General features: G+C 41.6%; 2 protein-coding genes across 3 annotated transcripts; both read right to left on the bottom strand.

Annotated features, from left to right (window-relative positions):
* Nucleotides 1-1,009: 1,009 nt before the first annotated feature.
* On the bottom strand, nt 1,010-6,110 carry LOC108896235 (myozenin-1). 2 transcript variants are annotated; one of them, XM_018695271.2, is made up of 7 exons: nt 5,999-6,110; nt 5,830-5,866; nt 4,029-4,115; nt 3,354-3,541; nt 2,842-3,124; nt 1,955-2,114; nt 1,010-1,873 (listed from the first exon to the last, which is right to left on the bottom strand). In XM_018695271.2, the coding sequence occupies exons 3-7, from the start codon at nt 4,111-4,113 to the stop codon at nt 1,639-1,641; spliced, it is 951 nt and encodes a 316-aa protein (XP_018550787.1). In that variant the 5' UTR covers nt 4,114-4,115; nt 5,830-5,866; nt 5,999-6,110; the 3' UTR covers nt 1,010-1,638. The 2 variants fall into 2 exon arrangements, with proteins under 2 accessions (XP_018550787.1, XP_050932533.1); XM_051076576.1 differs by lacking the exon at nt 5,999-6,110 and having other exon boundaries at nt 5,830-5,992.
* A 2,946-nt stretch (nt 6,111-9,056) lies between these two features.
* Nucleotides 9,057-20,716, bottom strand: LOC108896233 (synaptopodin 2-like protein). The gene is given in 5 exon segments (XM_018695269.2): nt 9,057-11,790; nt 11,792-13,614; nt 15,453-16,171; nt 16,822-16,973; nt 20,295-20,716. Coding segments are annotated over 5 exon segments (3,618 nt in total). The 5' UTR covers nt 20,397-20,716; the 3' UTR covers nt 9,057-10,968.
* Nucleotides 20,717-22,065: the final 1,349 nt, after the last annotated feature.

The raw sequence follows: 22,065 nt of genomic DNA, 5'->3' as shown, positions 1-22,065 counted from the left end.
CCATGAAAAGTCTGGCCTCCTGGATTCTCTTGAGTGTTTTCCAGCAGGCTCTGAGAGACAAACGAGAGAGAGAGAACTCTACAGATGGACTGATGAGTAGTGGGGGGGAATATGATGGAAGAGGTGCAAAGACATTCTCAAAGAAAATCTCTCAGGAAAAGATTCCTCCAGTTTTTCAGAAGACAGTAATATCACCCCTTTCCCATCACTAATTTCCTCCTGCTCTCTTCATCCCACACCTCCACCCCCACGCCCCCTTGACCCAACCGGTCAAGGCAGATGGCTGCCCACCCAGAGCCCTGGTGTTAGTAAATGGATTTTCTTTACCTGTGGACAGAGCCAGATTAACTTTTTCCAGTCTTTATAATAAGATAAGCAAACTTCCTGGTTCCAGTGCCACACTGAATAAACACACACTGTGGGAGACTGTCATCAATATTATCATCTAACTCTTGACAAGACAGTGAATAAGCAAATAACCGCTCAACATCACTTTGATAATCTTACAGCCACATAAGGCCTTAGTGTGATGGCATTATAAACAAAGCATTATAAAGTGTTTTCAGTGATTGAAGCTCTTTCTGTGGCTCTGTGGTTCTGATTCTGTGGTTGTACTGAATGGAAAGATATTGGCCATGTATGCCATTTGTGGACACTGTGACCCAGAGTATTTTGGTAGTACTGAAGAGAGTTGAAAGACACTTAATGCTACCTACATAAGTTAAAGAATCCTGGCCTGACACAAAAATGTTTCACATTCAAACTGAGTGATAAAATTAAACTCAGGGCTGTCTTTGTTTGGGCAAAGTTTTAGCAAGACACTTTTTACTTCTGTCATATACTTAAGTCATGAGTCTTTTACGCAACCTAGAAACACTTTTCCCATTTATAAGTTCTTCTGCCATGTCCTGAACAGATAGCTGAAATTTGTACATGCAAGTATGGGGAAAGTTGGGGAAACAAACAAACATGGGAAATTTAATTGGTAAGGATTTCCACACACACACAGTGATTTTCCCCTGACATTTTAATCACTCTGCTGGAGGATTGTTACAGTTTTACATGGTTTATTGAGGAAACTGTCGGTTAATGCATCAGCAACTGACTCTATACATGCATCCTGAATTAGGTTTGTAGCATTTTCATAGCTCAACAAAAGAATCTTAACAACAAAAAAGGCACTGGGAAATAACAAACATGGTAACAAGTTAACATTAAGACAGCATGCAAACAGTAACACAGCATAAATCTATCCCTCATACATGATCCATTCTTTCCTCACTGACAACATCTGCAACTTCTCACCCTGAACATTAACTTTTCTGACAAATTAAAGGAGTGTCTAGACTCCACTTATGAACTTAACAAATAAACATTTGATATTTCATCTCCCCGTAACAGCTAAGCCTATTTCTTTGCCTTACAACGAAATACAGAGCATAAGAACATGACCACATTTCATGTACGCTTTTCCGTTATCCACACTGAGAGATTCAAATTCATCAGTATAACATTTAATTGTAAGCTCATCTAGAGAGTGTGTGTGTGTGTGTGTGCATGCTAAAATGTATGCATGCATTCATGCTTGCCTGTGTGTATGTGCACAGAGAGTGTAATCACAGTATGAATATTGTTTTTTCACAGCTCGTCGGTCTCTCCATCGAAGGGCACGGCATCGTTCTCCATATGAATGCTGCTTGGCTCGCTGCTGCCCACCCAGCCAATAGGAGTGCGGTTGAAGGAAGGCCGGCAGCCGATGTCATGTTGGTATACCACTGCAGGTTCAGGCTCCTGTTTGGTCGCCTCAGTGTCTGGCAGCTGGAATTTCAGGAACTGGTTGGCCTTCTCAAAGCCGCCAAAGGGCATGGCAGACCTGGCAAGGTGAGGTGAGAAGATCATTAAAGCCTCCTAGTTGTCACAGAGCGCCTACAATGTCAGGTCTTGAGGGAAGTACCTGTTGAAGCATCTGTACTTGGGCAGTTCCTTTCGCTCAATGGGACCAGGCATTGCTGTTTTCAGGGTTGCTAACAGACCCTCATCACCCTTCATGGCCTTTTCCCATGGTGACACATACGTCTTCACAACAAGCTGCTTCTTAGATGCACCCCCACCTCCTGTGAAGGAAAAATCCACGGCTAGGGCTTATGACATGATGTTTATGGATCTTTAATGTAGATAAAAATGTGTAACATTTTTGGAAACATGCTTGTTCAATTTATTTCTTTATTTATTTTTGCTGAGATTTAGATGAGAATATTATTATCACTCTCATATTGGTACAAATATGTAGTTAGAGGCAGCATGGGAAAACACTTAGCCTGGCTCTATCCAAAAGTTGAAAACAAATCTGCCTACCAGCACCTTTTAAAGTTAACAACAATTATATCTCTGACACATTGTAGCCAAACTATTTCTTAACCATGCACAGCTGCTTCCTGGTATCTCTGCTGGGTGCCCGACAACATCATGATGATGACAGAATTGTTTTTGCACTTTGGATTTTGTATGGATTAAACAGACAAGATATACTGTTTCAGTTTGGTAAATTTTCAGAGGCACTGGTGGGTCGATTTTGTTACATTCAGCCAGAGCTGGGCCAGCTGTTTCTCTTCTTTCCAGTCTTTAAGCTAAGCTAAGATAAGCCAAATGGCCTCTGGTGGGAGCTTCATATTTACTCTACAGACTTAAGTTATCTCTCTATTGTTTGGATCTGTTAAGCAAAACCAAATGCATCACAGAAGATATGTGCTCTCTTGTGAATGTGTATTTAAATCCTTTCTGCAGCAACAGACACTGGAAAATAAAACAGAGAAATTACCAAAAATAAAAAGTGATACCAACCTTTTAGTGGAGACCACTCACTGGATCCTTCTCCTTTTCCACCTGTCCCATGTTCTCCACCAGCCAGTCCTCCTGCACCCCCTGCACCTCCTGCACCTCCTGCTCCTCTGGCTCCTGCACCTTTGCTTCCAGGCTTTGGAGGAGGCACAGGGGCTCCTCCTCCAGTGTTTAACCCTACAAAATTCAGCTGTCCGGCCTGCTTGCTTACATAATGCCCACCAACGTTTATCATCTGACCTCCCATTTGACCTCCCAGAGAGGGAACAAACTTCTGGAGGTAGTCCTGAAAGAAATGTGACCACAATAACCACATATGCCACACAGCACATTCATTTGTATCTACTGATTAACTTTGCTTCATCTTTATGTTGCACACAAACATTACCGAGCATTCTTACATATCTCCAAATTTCAAGGTTATTTCAAGGTTTATCTTTTTTCTGTGACTTTCCTCTGAAATTACGGAAAAGTGACCAGATTTTTTTTTTTTTCTCCACAAACTAGGCTCTCACCATCGACTCACTGCTGAAGACGTCGGGGTTGTTCTCATAGATGAACTTCTCCACTCTCTGCTGCCTCATCTTGAACATCTTGGAGCCGCGGTTCTTCATTAGGGAAAGCTCCTCCAGCATGATGTCTTTTGGAGTTCTGATCTTTGTTCCCAGGTCAAACTCAGATGCCTCTGGCTCCGACTCGTACTCTAGGTAAGGATCACCCGAACAAATGGGTGTAACATTTGAAAATGTGCGAGCAAAATGTTACTCAGAAGTAAAGAGGGTTTAAATCTTTTCATATTTAATCGGCAATTGTTTGTCCTTGTGGCAGGATTAAGTTTCCCTGTAGTAACATGCCAATGTGAAAAACTAGGGGAAAAAAATCATAAAAAAACTTAACTGATGATGATGGGCTGTTAAGATATTGACATAACTGTAATCATAACATGCATTTATTTGCATGTGTTTCCTCTGAAATAACAGAAATAATATGACCAAAGTTTAGCTGTTCAGTAACCACAGTTTACACACTCATTACATGTAGCATGTAGCATGTACCATGATACAGTAACTATTACCTATCATCCATCTATTTATGTATACTGTGTTTATATGAAAGAGCTGCACTGAGCAAGGTATCCTGACCATATGGAATTTTGGTTTCATGTTCGTGTCATTTCATGTCAGCCTTACCATCCTGAGTGATATGTGATAGGTCAGTTATGATCTTGGAGAGCTTTTTCCGCTTGTTTTGGGGGGCAGGTGCTTTCAGAGGCATGACTGGAAGGCCAGGAGAGAATATGGTGTTAGCAGTAATAATATTAGGGTTACAAACATACAGAGAAAATAACTTATTTGACACATGTACTTTTTGAACATATTCAGAAAGGATAGAATCAATGAAAGTCAACCTCTTTCTCTCAATAGACAAAACAAAAACAAAAAGTATCAAATGTTCAATACAGAATAAAACTAAAGCAAGAAAGGGAATTTAAAGAAAAATAGAAAAAAAAAAGTAAATGGTGTTTTTAGTGGAGCAACTTGAGGAAGTTCTGCTTGAGTCATATGTCACATAACATTGTGCCTATTCAAAGAAATTAATTGATAGTAATATGACTCTAAATCCACACAGCCACCGCCTCTGATTAAGGTTCAGCTGCACTTCAGGGAGTGTTTTTGTTTCTTCACCGTCAACACATACAGCCATCAACAACCCCTGAAAAGTGAGTCCATGGGACCTGAATGTAACAGACAGACGGACAACATGGCCCCTGCTCATTTTTCAGGTTCAAGGGGGATGTCAGTGACCTCAGATTCCCCACATTCCCCAGTGAAACACATGTCTGTGCCAACGGAAACATATAGCTTAATGCGTGTTTCAGTTGTGTTTGAGGTCACGAGATCTGTACACAGACTGACTCGACATAAACAGGAGCATGCTTTTGCATAGGCAGAAATTAGTGATCGATGCACCTTGGTGCTATTCTGCTGCAGTAAAAGTGATGGTCTCAGGATCATAAAATAGCAACGGCATTTATTCATATCATCTGATCATATTCCCCAATCTGCAGCCTGCATGGGAACATGTTGGCGGGGAAAGTGGGAGTAATACTTTCCTCTGTCTCATCTGTCGAGATATGAATCACTGTTGACCCCATATTAGCATTAATAATGAAATTTCTCATAACCTCCCTACTCTTGGATATGTATCTGGTTCTTACATTATGTTAGGTGTTTATGTTACAGTTTTTTTAACTTTCTACATGCATTTAAGCACCCTCCATTCTCAGTAGTTTCTTTAATTTCAAGTGGCAAAACATCACATCACATCTACTGGCTGTAACTCAACCCCCTGCAGCTATTTTTAAATGCCATCTCCAGCCAAGACATTTTAGCGACGTGTAATGGCGTCATTCGACTATCAAATGGGCTTGACACAACCCTTAAGGACACAATACACACCTCCAGAAAACAATTCAGAGTGTGTGTTCGAACCTCTCTCAAAACATGAGTGAGATTAGGAGCAGTAGTGGGTGTTAACGAGGAGGGTTTTGGACACTGTTTAAATTCCTTTAAATAATTACAAGCTTAGGGATCGCTCAGATTTACCACTACCCCCCCTGCCCCCCTCAGGGTTTGGTAACATCATATAAAATCTTTGCAACGCCCACAGAGAGGGATGGTCAGCACATTCACCCATTCCTTTGGTCATTTTAAGATGTACCAAGAAAATCTAAAAGCAGCAACGTGACTTCCAGTGCCATTTGTTGGTAGAATCAAAAGCATTTTCATCAAAAGCAAAGTAATAATTTGGTCTGCTGAGTTGTTGAGGTCGTCTTTTACGTTTTTTTCAGCTGCACAATCCACAGAAACTATGACTGGGATTATGTTGCACGTCTTCCCTCTTCCCATTTTTGTAGCAGCCAGACTTCAAATCCAAGCTGTTGTTTGATTAGTAGAACAAAGCACACCGATGGGATGCAGATCCACTCACCGGGTTTTTTGGTGTGATCCTGGGAGGAGAGACAGACCTATAAATACCAAACAGAGAAGAGGAGACACTGGGCTCAATTCTGGTGCTCTCGATCACAAGTTTACAAATCCCTCAGTGCCTCTGACCCCTCGTATGGCTGGACCCAGGTCCCGAGAAGTGCAAAACCCACCCTACGCTCAGATGGCAGATCTTCCAGAGGGTTGGGGGGTGTGGGTGGCAGCAGTGTTGGTGTCAAGACAGGAGGAGGAGGTGGTTGAGGTTAGGAGTATGAATAGGGATCTGGGGGGGTGGAGGGGTGGGAGGGTGTTGGGGGGATGTGTTAAGGCGGGGGGGGGGCTCTCTGTTGGCCTGCTGAAAGTGCTGATGGCGATATTAAGGGAACAAAATCATTCTCACAGATGGCTCAGAAGCCTATATTTAGTAGCAAAGAGTGAGGAGAACAGAACTCAGCTATAAGATAACCTCAAAGGACTCGGGGTGTGTTTGGGGAACACACAAGATTGATAGAGATGGCGAGTAGAGTATATACAAGCACACAGTTCAAGTTTAAGGTTAAATATATATGTGTAAGGGTCAGTTTGTGTTTCAAAGTTAGTGTTAGCTCCTTTACTTCCCGCATTACTCCAACCTGACAGTAGATTGTCACATTTTCAGTTTCTCTGAAGCATCATATGACTGGAGACAGTTATGTCAGACACTTGAGCAATATTTGCATGGCTAAAACAGCTTGTGCAAACACTACTAGAGAGCATTTTGTAGCTTTGTTTATTTTGAGAGCCCTGCAGTGTGTGAATGCATGAAAATTTTAAGTGTGCACAATTTGTTTGAAGACAAAATTACCTTAAAGTGAAATAATCTTTCCACAACTATGGACATCGGCCGTAGTTTCAGAAATACTAAAGTCATTAGTTCATGGGGTGAGCGCACTCACTGTACCTCATTGTGGCAGATCAGCATCTTGGAGCTGTGAATGGCAACTTTCATGGCAAACTATCAGATATATGTTGAGATATTTCAGTCTGCAACGAAGTGGGAAAACCCAAGGACAAATTGCAAACGCAGCTAAAAATCATCACACTCAAGAATAATGAGTAAAAAAGTCAACGTAGGTAATTTATGTGTCATTATAGAATGTAAACTTCTCCACTCATTACAACCTCCAAAACTGTAACTGAAACAATGCTGCCAAAAAAACTCTGACCCATTGGGGCATAGACTTGGGGTTTCCTGTGGTGTCTGGCACCGGGACATTGGCAGTGGATCTTCTGGGTCCTGTGGGTTGCGGGGTGGGGCCTTCATGGATCTGGTTTGTTCCAGTGCATCCCGAAGATGCTCAATCGGATTGGGATCTGGAGGGTTTGGGGGTCAGGTCAACGGGGCTTGGGCTCTTGGTGCGCTGTGGTTGTGCATTGTCCTGCTGAGGAAGGCCACCACTGTCATGGAGTGTTGTTGCCATGGGGGACAGTATATAGCATATCCTACCACATACTGCTGAAATGTCATTTCTGTGCAGCTTTTGTTGATGTGACTGAGTCTTTTTGAGTGTGTTTTCCTGTCGTACTTTAAATGTGACGCTGAACTTGCTGATCCATAGTATATTTATGGTTCTGTATAACTTGATATATAGCTGTCTAAATATGAAAGTGGTACATTTTGTAGCCTGGAATCTTGCCCAGCATCAGTGGCTTTGTTTATCATAAATGGTTCACCTATATTTAACTCAGTTCTGCCTTGATTTGAACATGTTCCTGTCCAGTCTGCTCTTAAAATACTAAAGTCTCGACCCTTCAGTTGTAAGTAATTTTAGACCCATCTCCAAATTTATATTTAAGCCAAAGTCTAGGGAAAGTTTCCTGTCATCTGCTGTATGATTGCTCAGTACAGTCAGCTTATAGTAAGCGAAGGATTTTCTCTGTGTCTTCCCTCAAATGACTTCTTTAAACTCACGTACTGTACATAGGCCTTCTCTTCTCTCTTTTATACATCAATCCAATCTTCCTGTTTCTGTTCCTGTTTTTTTTGTCATATTTTATTATTTTGACACACATCTTCGACAACTCTCTGAGGTAATTAATTGTTTGAGTGCTGATGTGACACCAAGAGAAGTGATAAATTAGAACATCTTATGAATAATTTTATTGTAGTCTATAGAAATTCAGACTACAATAATACATAACTACCAGGGAAACTACTGTACATGGTGTCTTCAGTAAATCTCTAAATAGAAACTTTCCGAAAACTGAGAAGCCAGTTTTGTTTATTTTTTTTGTTTAATCTTTTTAAGCAGTTAAATTAAGAATAAAGTTTTAATTACAGTAGCAACTTGGCAAAATGTCATTTTCACTATAAATAGTCTTCTGTTTGGATATTAACAGCCCTATATATAGGTACCCTATGAGTGTAGAGGTTGGAAACAAAATACCCTTCTGGTGGCACGCTCAGGCAGAGAAGAGTCCAACACAGACTCCACAGCACCTCTTAGTGGCAAACATTCATGCAGACAGTAAAAAAAAAAAACAACCCTCAATATGATGATAATAATAATAATAATATTCCCAGTATTTCCATGTATGAGCAGCTCCTATTCTGCAATTGTGAAAGGATAGAAACATGACCTTTCACACATTAAGCTGATATTTAAGGCAAAGTTCTCTGATTTACAAGAATTTACTGGATACGATTTAGATAAGAGAAATTTAAAATGTATTGGTATTATATATACCGTACACTTAAAATACTTTAAAATGCAGCAATTTAGAGCTCACCCAGATCTCACCAAATTTAGATTCAAAGGCGAATGAAAAACATGACTTTTGTTCTTTTCTGCACAGTGTTATTGTATTCAAGTGTTTTCCACCTCTCTCTCTCTCTCTCCCTCTCTCCCTCCCTCTCTCTCCCTCTCTCCCTCTAATATGCTTTGCCAGCCTCTAGTGGCATATTCATATGCAGAGATGGTTGAAAAGGTATGGTAAAAATGAACAGGCATATATGCCTCAAATAGTTACTGACAGTGTGTGTGTGTGTGTTTCCTCCTTTAAACAGGCACTTTTGAGTGTAGAGTTAAAAATCTTTTTTTATTAAAACTAATATACAGTTACAGTATTGCACTGCTCATTTATTAATCTTATCATTTAACGCATGCATGTACTGTACATTCAAAGAAAAAAGTAGGATCACACAGTCAACAACAGGGGGCAGTGTAAAATCAGACATGTCAGACAACTGGAGAGCTTTCAAATCTAATTTTATTCTTCTAAAAATGTCTCGTCTCTCAGTCAGTAAAAACTTCTACTAAGCATTAATAACAAACATTTCACACTTATTATTTAATGCAGCTACATTCAGACATATGTATTTATCGTATTTTACACCTCAACATAACTATATCCACAACAAAAATTCTGTAGCCATAATATTATGAAAACAAGAAAGAGCTGTAAGAGAAATTATATTTTAAAAATGGTAAAAAATAACAAAAGTATCTCCCCATGAATTCCACATCTGAACACAACATCTTCATTTCTTTCTTTCTTATTTGTTTCCATTAACATACTCAGTTTTGTCAAGGTATATAGCCATTAAATATGTTAATCCTTTACTTTTTCCATTGTTAATGGAAAAACTTCTGTGCCTCTTTCTATCAGCTTCTTTAGCTTCTCCAATACACTTCAGGTGCCAAACTTTCTTAGCCATCATTCTTTAATTTCCTCTGGCTGTGGGATTTCAAAACTATAAATAATCATAAGTCTCGGTTTTACTACATCTGATCATGAACTTTTCTGTGAAATGGACTGTGACCTAAAATGTTCCATCTGGGATTCCCATTCCCATACCTCCTCCCCACAGCCACTTTCATTCCTTGAACCCTTTTTGCAAATGCAGCACTCAGTTTATCAACTTCCCTTTGCACCCATTCAGATTGAATCGCAATTAAACAAAACAAAATACACATTCCTTCATCTGTGTTATTTGTTTAATAAAAGTTAAAGAATTTACATATATCTGCAAAGATCACACTGATACTAGGAAGACTCTGGTGTGCCTAAGTGGCAATTGGAAGCTGTGATATCCAGTGACAAGTGTACATTCAGTGACAGCCTGGGCACTTGTTGAATGTGACCCATGCTAAAAAGATAGCATTTCGCTCTCCGGCTATAGTGAGCAGAGGTATTTGGCACAACCTCACTAACGCATTTCAAGAGTAAGCCTTGTCTTCACATATAGTTCCACAGTGAGCTAAGGCGTTTAAAATCATTTTACAATTTTCAACTGGTTATGCATCACTTCAACCCCTGGAGACTAGGTCATCATAGGTTTCTTCTTGATAATGCTGCAGACAGTGGGTAAAAAACATTTTGTGCACATCATTTAGTAGGACAAATACTGAATAACAGAATACATGTTCAAAGATAAAAGCCTTTATCCACCTCCACCTGTCAACATGCTACAACATACATCTTCAGTGATTTAATCCTATGGTCAGAACTGCAACTATTCATTTTCAACATCTTTCAGACACTTCAAGTTTCAAAGAATAATTCAGTACAGGCTCTGTTTAGATGGTGTTTCTGCTTAATTAGTAGAAAGAGATCTCCAGTAGCCTTACACAAACCTCCCCCAGGACAGGCATATGGTGGACTATACAGCATACAGTATGTGCTAACACTCCCTTTTATTATTATTGTCCTTTGGATAATGTGTGAATAAATGTGTTGGTAGCAAAAAACATGTGATAAGCAGCATTTTGAACAGCAAGTAGATTATGATGATGTGTTAACATTAATCAAATACGAACACCTTTAATAAAAACGTGACTGGTTTCTGGATTTTAATGTTATACAGAATCACGCCATCACTTTATGTTTACAGCTAAAAATCTGTCTTAAATCAAGGGCTGAATTTTCATTTGTTTTTGTTCGACCAACCACCCAAAACCCTGAGATATTCCATTTACAAAGATCTAATAAAAGAAAAACAGAAAATTGGCACATTTGAGAGAGACTGGGGCATTTGGATTTTGGCATTTTTGCTTGCCCTAAATAATGAACCAATTAACATAACTGTTGTTGACTAATTTTTTGTCAATCAACTAGTCATGTCAGCACTAAATTCATAGTACATGAAGATGTCCAAAGCTGTTCACATTGCCCCTGGCCTCCAGACACGGGGCTGGACACCTCCCTTGGTGGCAACGAAACGCGGTTTGGGTGCTTGAACTGGACTGGACTTGAGTGAGGGCAGAGAGGAAAGAATACTGAGCTCAGGAGCGCTCTGGAACTGCTTGGCTCCCTGGAGCCCAGTGGTGTAGGAAACTGGAGTGTAAGGTGTAGCGACTGCAGGGGGCACAGGGTTTGGAAAAGGACCAGCAGAGAATTTTGGGAGGCTAGGCAGTCCAGCTGGTTGGGAGGGAGGTGAAGCTGGGGTCGGGGCACTGACCGGTGCTGGCGTCAAGAGAGAGGCCGAGCTGGGAGTGAATGGAGCATGAGGTGGGGAGGTCATGCCAGAGTGAGTCAAACGTTCTCCAAGGGTTGTGGCTGAGCGGGGTGCAATGACTTTTGGAGCCAAAGTGGGAGCTGACATGGGTGTGGGTGTGGAGAATCGCTTGATTTCATAGACGCGGGCTGTTTTGATGGGGATCTGCTTAGGTGAAGTTAGTGAACTGCCCACCATTGTTGTTGAGTACTCTCCCTGCTGCTGCCTCTGGGCCTGGTAAGAAGGCATGGCTGATAGATTAGTAGCACTGCCTCCATAGTTGAACATGGCAGAGTTGAGCTGGTAGGGCTGCCTTCTCATAAAATCCAGAGCTTTGATGCCCTCTCTTTGGGAGCCTCCTGTACCCCTGCTGTCTAGCTTTCTTGTATCCCTCTGAGGCCCTGTAGGGATAGAAGGGGCTAGGAGTGGATTGTATCCAATGGGTGGAGGGGCACGGACATTCGGGGAGTACTTCCACTGACTCGGGAATGGAAGGATTGAGAGAAGAGTCAAGGGGTTGGGCTGCACTGTGCATGGCCACTTCCTGCTGGTAAGGGGTCTCCGGTGGGGTGTCTACTACGTACATACCCATGCGGCTCTGCCTGCGGGCAAACAGCTCAGCCCCCTTACCCCCTGCTTGAAGAATCTGTGGGGCTTCGTGGATGACCCGAGGCTTGGGTGCCACTGGAGGAGGCACCCTCCCCATGCCAGCCTCACCACTCCTCTCTTCCTCTGCAGCATCATAGTTAGCCTCAGTGGGTGGTTGGCCATAGTTGTGTCGGTTGGACCTGTCATCCAGGTTCTGCACCATAGACAATAGCTCAGGATTGGGGGAGTTCTTTTTGACATCTGGCACATTGAACATAGGTTTGACTTTGGCACCGCGCCGCCGAGCCTCAAGCAAGATTCCTGTGCGACCCATTGGACCAGGAACAGGTGTTGGAGCTACAACTTCTGGTTGGGTGACCACTGATGCTTGAGCTACTGGTGCCATGGAAAATTGAGGTGGAGGTAGCTGAGCAGCTGGCACTTGAAATACAGGCACTGGAGCAGTTGTATCAGCTGAACCAGGAATTTGGGATACAGGAGGAACAGAAGTGGGAATCACTCGTGCTTGTGGAGCTTGTATGGAAGGCATAGACAGTGGAGGTGCAGTTGAAAATGGAGCCTGATGAACAGTTGTTACTGATGGTGCTGACTGCATTGTCTCTACAGAGGTAGAGGTGGCTGGAGGATGAAAGGTAACTGGAGTTTCTAGGGTTGTAGCCAAGGGACCTGGAGGTACAGAGGATAGTGGGAAGAGCACTGATGGAGCACTTGGGGATAGTTGTGACGTAGCAGATACAGCATTAATGGGTAGTTCAGATGCAGTGGAGAACGGTGGTGGCACAACAGCTGCTGAAGCAGGGCGCTGGGTCGTTTTTGTGATCGGTGGTCGAAACGTTACTGGGGCAGTTGCAGCTCGGATGCTGATGAAGCCAGGAGTGAAGGGACGTGCTGTTCTGTTGAGAACATTACTAGTAGGTAGTTCTGGTAATGGTGTTTCAGGGGGTTGTGCAGGACTGGTCAGAATAGTCACTGAAGCAGTGGCTGGTTTGGGTGCCACAGGTGGAGGTGACATCACCATGCTAGCTGTGCTAACTGTAGAGTAGGATAGGTCCCCATTAGACACTGCATGGGTGCCAGCAGCAGCTGGCCCTGTTGCTGGGGAGAGTTCTTGCTGCCTGGTTGTAGGCCCAGGTGGTATCGTCTGCTGAGGCTGGAGGTTTGGTTGTATCTCCGATTGTATCCCTGCATGCAACTGGCACATCTGAGCCTGTTCTTGGATTTGAGATTGTGGAGGAACCTGAGGTTGTGCTGCCTCCACCTTCTTGGCATGCTCAGCAGCTCTCTTCCTCTGCTGTTCAAACAGTTGAGCACCCTTGCCTGCAGTTTCACTCAACCCTGGACTCGGAGCATCCTCTGCCCCATCCCCACGACCTTCAGTGCCTGCAGTTGCCCTCTTTTCCAGCATATCCAAGTAGTCACTATCCCAAGTTGGGTCAGGAACTGAAGAGAAGCCATCTTCATCAAACTCTGATTCGCTGCCAGGGAATACACCATCCTCCTCTTGTGAGTCCTGACACCTGTCCTCATCCACACTACCAAAGCTGGTGAGGGTATACTTCTTAGAGCGCTGCCGCCTCTTTTTGAACATCAGTACCCCCTTGGAGTGAGGGTTTGGAGCATCAGTCAGCAGGGATGCAATTGTTCGGCACTTGCTTTTGGCTTCCTTTACATGCTTGTCTTGCTGTGTATCTCCTCGATTCAGTTCTACAGGGTATGAAAGCCATAACTATTAGAAGTTGCACAATAGCATACCATAAGTGGTGCAGTAAGGTCATGGGGGTCTGAATAAACAGATTTAAACTTTAAACCAAAAACTGACTCAGGCATGGCTATCTAAACCTTGACCACCTGGCCTTCAATAGACATCCGTCTCTTAACTTGCCATCACAGCACTTACGGTAAAATTCCAGGCAAGCCTTCAACTTGTCACATTAGCTGGGGTGAAGGAAAAATGTGCACATTATTAGGCTTATGTACCCTGACATCTAACTTGACTAAAAATATTTGCAAGCTAGTGAAAAGTTGCATGTTGTAGGTGCCTAGAAGGAGAACTTCAAAGGGTAGCCACCACATATCCTTTATCTTGTTATGGTATTAAGCAGATTATCATAGGCAACCTAAATTTGCTACCCAAATATGCACTGCCATTTAGTGTTAAGTGTTCCTAATTTGTCTTCAACAGGGCTCCTAAGTAGGACATAAGAATGTTAAACCGGTGCTCAGTGATGGCAAGGGGGATTTACAAAGTAAATTTATTTAAATTCTTAAAACAGCTTGTTGACTTCAAATAGCCCTACACTGTGCTTTTTGTGGGCCTATTATGGGTGATGGATAGGATGACAAGTTGTTGAAAAGAATGCTTTGTCAGTCTGAGTGGTTGTGTATTATGTCGTGCCACTGTATTATAACAATTTTTGACCTCTCCTGAAAGTTTGTGAAACAGTAAGAAATAACTGGTTGATTTTTCATGCTCTAGTAACTAGAATGATACATTACAATATACGGTATGGGAAGTCTTCACCTACAAGTCCAGGTGACTGTTCCCTTTTATATCTGTGACTTACCACAAATATATCATTTTCTCATAAATATTTGATAAAATTGCAAAACAAAAAGACGGCAAGAGAAATAGAGAAAGTAGAGAGGGCAAGTAAAATGAGAGTATCCCTGCTTTGGCACTTGATGCCTAAAAGCAGCTGTAGATGCTTTTCAGTGCTCCCAGACTGATCACTGGGGTTTTTACACACATAACTGGAGGTAAATATAGTAAACCATATTGGCCATGTGCTGTTCAACAGGCTTAACTTAGGTTGACACCCACTCATACTGGACTACTAAGGAAAATTTATGGAAGTTTTTTTAGTTATGGTGGTTGATTGTCAGATTAAATGACTGGAACACATTGATTTCCTTGCTTAGGATTCACATAAAGATTAAGACAAAATTACTCAAACACTATAATAGTACTATAATAAATGTTTTTTTTTTTTTTGTTTGTTTGTTTGTTTTTTTTTCAAAATGACATTTACTGCTTGCTGAACTGCCTAAAGGAGGTGGCAGTATTGTCAGTATGGTTCTCAAGCTGTACAGAACCTTCTGCAAATATCTACATTTCCTCTGAGCATATTTGTCTCAAGGAATGTACTGTACATATAATCTCTGCCTTGAGAATTAACTACTAGATAAAAGTCTAGTTTTACAATGACAAAAATTTCCTCTGTATTGGGAGCAAAATAGATCAGCAGATTTTATTTCTGTGCTACAAAGCAGATGCCACATAGAAATAGGACATAGAAAACAATTAGAATAATATAATGGAACAAACATGTATAAGGCAAAAAACAGTATCAAAAAGAACATGCTTGAAAAAAAGTATCTGAGTTTTAATGACATATTTATTTGTACAGTTTTGTTTGTGGAGTTAGAAAAAATTTTATGACGCTTGAACCGACAAGTGACATTTATCAGGAATGTATAAGTAAATGTGAATAACCTTTGTGGTGCACAGGCCCATGAGATTGTACTTCCTCATCTGTACTTACTGGCTTGCTTGGCCTTTTCCATGTAGGTTGTCGTAAGCTCCTCATCAATAGGTTTATTCACAGGACCCACCATAGGCACAAGCTGGCTGCGGGAGCCCAGCATCAGGGCCTCCTTTGCTCTCTCAGGGGATACCAGCGGCACATTAGCTATCTCTAGAAAGCCACTGTCCTCTTCTTGCCCTCCATCCCGTGGCCCCTGGTCATCTGCTGAGGAGATGATGGAGGAGGTCTCAGTGGATGTCTGGGAGGACCACATTCCTGGACCAGGAGGCTGATAAATCACCTCCCTCCTTGCCACCCCTGGCAGCCCTGCTCCTCCATCTCCATCTCCCCCGCGTCCATCCAGCAAAGTGGGGTAAACGTGGGCATCTGGAGCGCTGTCATAGCCACTCATCTCTGAGGTCTCTCCACCCTCAGGGGAGGCTCGTCCTGCCGGCTTCCCGGGGTTGGAATTGCTGGGGCTGCGGCGTTTCTGCCGGCGCTGCCTCTCATAGCCCGCCACGTCTGCATCACTATCAGTCTCACCATAGTAAGCCTCACTTCCAGGTGGAGATGTCAAGCCACTGGTTAGGGAGGAGCGACTACGGTGGACCTCTCGGACAGGTGCATGGTGGGGGTGGGTGGGTGACATGGCTTGCAGAGCAGCGCGATACTCTTTGTCTATACGGGGAGATGGGGCACGGGTCACAAGCACCACAGACTGAAAACCTGCAGGTGCCCTGCAAACAAGTAGAGGGTTTAACATGTTAATGGGGCCAAATGATGGCCCTTGGATGTGATATATAATCTAATTTCCTAATTCTATTATTTTTTATTTAATTATTTTGGGAATCTAATATAGTAGAGGCAAATATATGCACTTTGTAAATGGTGCATGTTTTGTGTCAGAACTGTGTGACATATATATAAATATCCTCCTGAGAACCAAGGGAAAAAAGTGTCTTACAATTTCTGTTTTTTTGTGATTTCCTATCTATTTGGGCCAAAAAAAACACCTTACAATTTAAATTTTTTTAAATATATTTTTTATTTTAATTTCACAGCATGTCCATTGTAGAGGACAACAGGACGATATCTGTGTGAAAATAGAACTAAATTTAGAAAACAAGAAAAAAGGAGCAGATTATATCTTTGGCTTGGAAGGGTAACTCCAAATACTTAAGAAAGATAAAGGTAAACAAAATGTCCATTATAAAGGACATAAATGAATGGGCCGGGTCTCAGGAGGATATATATATATATATATATATATATATATATATATATATATATATATATATATATATATATATATATATATATATATTTTTTTTTTTTTTTTTTTTTTTTTCTGGGTGGTTTATCATCAGTAAGACTTAAACTCTCTGACCTTTTGACCCGTATGTGTAACACCCCAGGGGAGCTGTCGATGAGGTTCATGGCCTGAGCGTGGGATAGCGTTCCACATGGCTGTTCATTGATGGACACCAGCTCATCAGCCTCCCGCAGCCCAGCTCTGCATGCCTTGCTGCGTTTACGCACCTAAGAGAGCAAAGGAAGGCAATGTTTCAAACACTTTATAGATGACAAAAAGTTAAACAGATGTTTGATAAGCTATATCAAGAATATTGTATTGAAGCCAATCTGTTGTAGTCTTTTGGGTAAGTCCAAGACAACTCTCAAGTCCTTCAGAAGACATCTAAGTCCTCAAGTCAAGCCTCAAGGCCTTGAGGACAAGCTCATATGAATTCCAAGGAATGCTTGCCTTTTAATATGTGAATGCAGGCAGTTAAAGGCAAGGATCCACTCATGCTGAAGTATTTATATTCTATTGTTCCAGGATTTATCAAATTTTATGAGTTGGATGTTTACACTTGCAATTCTGACATCAGATCTGAATGAGATTGAAGTCTCAATTAAGTAAACTTTCAGAGCAACTTGGCAAGTCCAAGTCTCAAGTCTACAACTCTGATTTGAAGAGCTGTGATGTAGAGACAACTGATACAAACATCAACACTTCTCAGGCTTTCTCTCACTACTGTTTTATTCTTTCCCACAGAATTGTATGTTTGGCTTTTGTAACCACAGGAATGAAAAAAAAAACAAAAACAGAGCTGTACTGCTGTCTTGTCTTGGTTTGTGATAGTGACTGACAGAGAGCAGATTTTGTCCTGACAGCTTGATCTTGCTGCGGACACATGCCACATATTGCAGCTTGAGTAGGGCACTCATACACACTTTAACAGGGAAATGCCAGCCAGCAGCCATCTTCATTTGGTGCTTTTCTATTTGTGCCCGAGGTCTGTTAGGACCATGGTGTTATGACCTAAATTGCCTAAGGTCTATGTTAACCGTGTCAACATGTCCCATAAAAGAAATTAATGCAGATGTTCAAAAACAATGACTGCAGTGTTGATTGTACTTTGTGAGAGCACTGCCCTATATTAAATGAATATTGTATGTTAGATTTCAGAGATATGGAAGTATTGCTTTGGTTGGCCTAATTAGTTTTCTTTCCAGCTATTCTGGTTTGGCTGTAATGAAATCCCACTTCTCCATTTAGCTAAGCCTTTCAAAGTGGCCTGTGCCTGTTAGCAGTAGAGGATGTCAGTTATTCATTTAGTCAGTCACCTTGTGGTTGCAAGTCATAACAGTTATAATGCCCTTACGTGCTTGCGCACGCACACTTATACTACATGCACTGATATAAAAATACACATAAACTCATATAAATAAACACACACACAGAAATCCAGCACTGACACACCAGCTCTTTCAGTGAAGCCCCAAACTGCTCCACCTGTTAGGGATGGTATGAGCCCTGACAAGATTACGCCTTCCTGTTCTCAGGGGTGAAGGAGCACACTGTTTTGGATGGTCAGACAGAAACAGCTGTCCGCTGCCGTAAAGGTGATTCGGTGTCCTGTAGCTCTCTTGTGTACCTACTGCTACATTCTGCACAAGTCAACTACATGTGGGATTAACATTTTCAAGAACATACATTCTTTAGATGTCAAATACTGTTTTGTGAATATGGTGAATATCTTAGAGGCTTTGAACCTGATTGAGAGGTACATACTAAAAATACAATGGTTTTCTTGGACGTAGACAAACAGAACAGCCTCCTTTATGATATTGTCACACAGTGTGGGAAAAAAAACAGAAGATTATTTGATCATTTATTCACAGTTCATGTGGTCCCTGAACTGGAATAATATGGAGAAACAGAGGTTTAACAATTAGGATTTCCTATGCATGTGAACCTACAGTAAAGGATTATATCCTCTTCTTTAGACAGCAAGATACTGAGTAGTCCATGTACAAAAATAGTGTATGAGGTTAATTTTTGAGCTGAAACACACACCTTGGCTGACCCTGTGACCTGCCGCTTCTTAACCAAAAATAGCAGCTCAGAAAAGTAGGTCTGCCCAGTGAATGGTTATTGAAAGTGTGTGGGGATATGTATGTATGTGTGATGTACATGTGCCCATGGATCATGTGTGTGCAGGTGTGCTGAAACCTGAACTGTCATATCCAGAAATAAGGTCTCTCTGTATAAATATTTTATTTGAAGAGAAAAGGAAGACCAATGTTGGTAGAGTGAGGAGCAACGACTATGGATAAATGATTTTTACAACTCGTGCCACAGATGGTGATGATGTAGAACATATTTAATACAAACAGCAAAGGATCAATATGAAATCAGAAAATGTAATGTTTTTAAGTATTTACTCTTTTTCTTGTTTTGTTTTTTCCATTCCAACCATTTTTCAGCTTTCTTTCTCAGAGGTACTATTTTTTTCTGCTTGTAAGCCTAATTAATCCTTTTATCCAGTATATGTTCTACTTTGGCTTACATATTAATCTATGCTTTCTGAAAAGGAGATCAAAATTCAAATCTGGACTTCAGTGGTGCTAAATGTGAGCACCAAATTCTTGTCCATGAAGAATTTGCTCTAGAGGAGTAAAGTGAGCTGAGCCTCCATATGAGAGTTGTAAGGTTAAATGTTTCCTTTACACAGTGAATATTTTCTTTCAGTGAACTAGAAAAAAAGTGGATATAATACATGTCTGTAATTCTCACAAAGCAGTGTAATTTTAGTATTTCACACCAATGTGACTCGAGTGTGGCCTGAACCACAGTGATTTTAACAACTGAACTAAATCCAGACTTTCATGACATTCATTGTTCACCTATGTGGTTTCCAAATAAATTTTGGGTAACCTGCCAGCTTAAACATGATCAAGCACAGCTGGGGTGACTTGAGTTTCTTATTGAAATGATGACATAATGGAAACATGCTAGTTTAGTTACACAAATCAGATCATGATTATGGGTGGATGATATGTGGAATCCATAAGCCCCCTCACAATTAAGACACATTAACAGTCTCTGCTACAATGTACATTTAACTGCTCGAAGCGCAGCTGAGGAAAATCATCAGAAAGTGGCAGACGGTCAAATTTATTTGTCAGATATTCCGGTCAGGATGACTCTAGTTTCACCTTTACCCAGTTTAATAGGAGAGGCAGCATTCATTAGAAGATATGCAACAGGACTGCCCTACATTCCCAGCTGAACTTGAAGTTTAAAGTTCACCCAATCAATCATCGGCGCACTTCTGTATGAAGACCGTTCTCAAACAAGATGATGACTCATATTCAGGCCCCAAACCAACCAGCATGATAGCCAATATTCCATTTCAACTATATTCACAGCTCTTTAAATCTCTACCTAATATATCTCAGCTGATGTTTCACTTCTCTTCAGCGAGACTGCTCAGTCTAATGCAGTTTTCTATTTTCTGTGTTCAACTCAGAAAACCATGACCTGACCACAACCTGCTGAGTGACCCATCTTACCTTAGCCACCTGGAGAGGTTTCTGATGTTCCACACCTCCCTGGAGACGAAAGCCCCACGGCGCTCCACCGGACAATGTAATTATCACTTCCTCTGCAACCATTGTTCTTTTCTGTTTGTCGTCTTTTTTTTTCCTTTTTTTTTTAGCTTTTCCTCTTCCTCTTGGTTATTTTACGTTCCTCTTTGGTTTTTATATTTCGTCTGGGGGGCCCTCAGTGCATTGGCCCCATGGTCAGCAGTCAGGGCCCCCTCAGAGAGCTCTGACCTGCTCTTCGCCTGCCACACTGTCCGGGTGCTGACTTCTGTCTGAGTCCAGCTCCAAGGCCAACACTCACACCTGAACGCACACACACACATGCGCTTCTGTGCGCCCACCCATACCCGGAGTGGGGCAACTATCATTGCCAAGGGAGAGGGAGAGGGAGAAGGAGAGAGAAATATGATGGGACGAGGGTCTGTGTCTGCTTACACTGAGGAATGCCTGCCCCAAATGAGCGAGGGGAGGGTCCTACGCAACACTTGTCCTGTCACTCAGACCTATGCCACTGGGTTGCTGATAGCCCTTCCAAAAATAGGACACAACCACCACCACCTCCACTGCTTTGCCTGCTCCTCTGCAGACCAAGGGAAAGTTAACATTCAGAGCATCCAAATGGCACCATTTCATATCTGGCTTTACAGCACTGAGGTCATTAGTAACCTTTAGTAGGGTTACAGCCACATTCTCCATGCTGAGACTTGCCATGATAGGACATTCCAGTCTTGATTAGATGCACTCAAATATCCTTTGATTTACTTGATGTAGACAATGACTACATTGATTTTGATGCAGGTTAGTCTTTAACCACTGCTGCGTATCGTTCCAGCTCTTCAGGATCTGGAGACATTCTAGGCTGTCATCGTTGAGCCTTTATTATCCTTCTCATGCAAGCTCTGGATGAACACCCTGCATAACTATATTGAAGTATGTCCCAAGTTAGAATTCCACAGTACTGACTGAATGACAAACACTTTGAAAGGGACCCATGGTTGGCTGTTTAAAAAAGAGACATGATAATATCTCTCTTTGTAGGTAGATATGGATTAATCCCACCACACGCTCAGGCATCTGTCACAATCTGGCCCCACATGCTCACACCCAGCCAAACTCTTGGATGTGGTGGCAGTTGTGGAGAGTCTGAAAGAAAGACATTTAGCACATAGAAACTAGTGGCTCTGTTAATCTGTCCTTAAATACAGTGGCACTTTGTGCTAAATTAGATTTTGAATTGTAATGAAAATATTTTTTATAAACTCTAAATTTTAATATCACATTACCTTTTTTTTCTTCCTTAGATTAATTGAATTTTATACTGTAGCTCATTGCAGTTGCAACAGTTTTTAACACTGCACAGTTGGAACAAAGACTTACTCACAGCCTTGCTTGAACTGAAAAGAAGGCTTTTGGGATGAAATCCATGATTACAACATAAATATGAGAGTGTAGGACTGAGCTTGTATAGGCACATAACACATAGCACACATGGGTCAGATATAGGTGTTACATCAAGGAAACTTACAAAATCCTACTCTTGTTAAAACTAAATGAAATGAGCTCCATGCTCATGAAGGACACTGACAAGTTTGATTGTAATATCAAAGATTAGAGAAATTGTGGTTATACATTTTTGATTTATGAATCCCGTGATCCAGTTCCAGTTATTTCCATTTCAATTATTTCACTTCTCTTCTCTTGTTCTTCTTCCTGGTCCTTATCTGTCCTGTCTTATCTA

The sequence above is a fragment of the Lates calcarifer genome, linkage group LG16_LG22 (genome assembly GCF_001640805.2).
Source record: "Lates calcarifer isolate ASB-BC8 linkage group LG16_LG22, TLL_Latcal_v3, whole genome shotgun sequence".
Taxonomy (NCBI): domain Eukaryota; kingdom Metazoa; phylum Chordata; class Actinopteri; family Centropomidae; genus Lates; species Lates calcarifer.
This window is presented reverse-complemented; position numbering and strand designations above follow the sequence as displayed.

Bases quoted from the DNA above. Each gene is read 5' to 3' on its own strand.
- LOC108896235 (XM_018695271.2), bottom strand. From the start codon at position 4,113: ATGCCTCTGAAAGCACCTGCCCCCCAAAACAAGCGGAAAAAGCTCTCC. The intron at 2,115-2,841 runs GTTGGTATCACT...TTTCCTTCACAG, and splicing joins TGAGTGGTCTCCACTAAAAG to GAGGTGGGGGTGCATCTAAG. The intron at 1,874-1,954 runs GTACTTCCCTCA...TCACCTTGCCAG, and splicing joins AAGTACAGATGCTTCAACAG to GTCTGCCATGCCCTTTGGCG.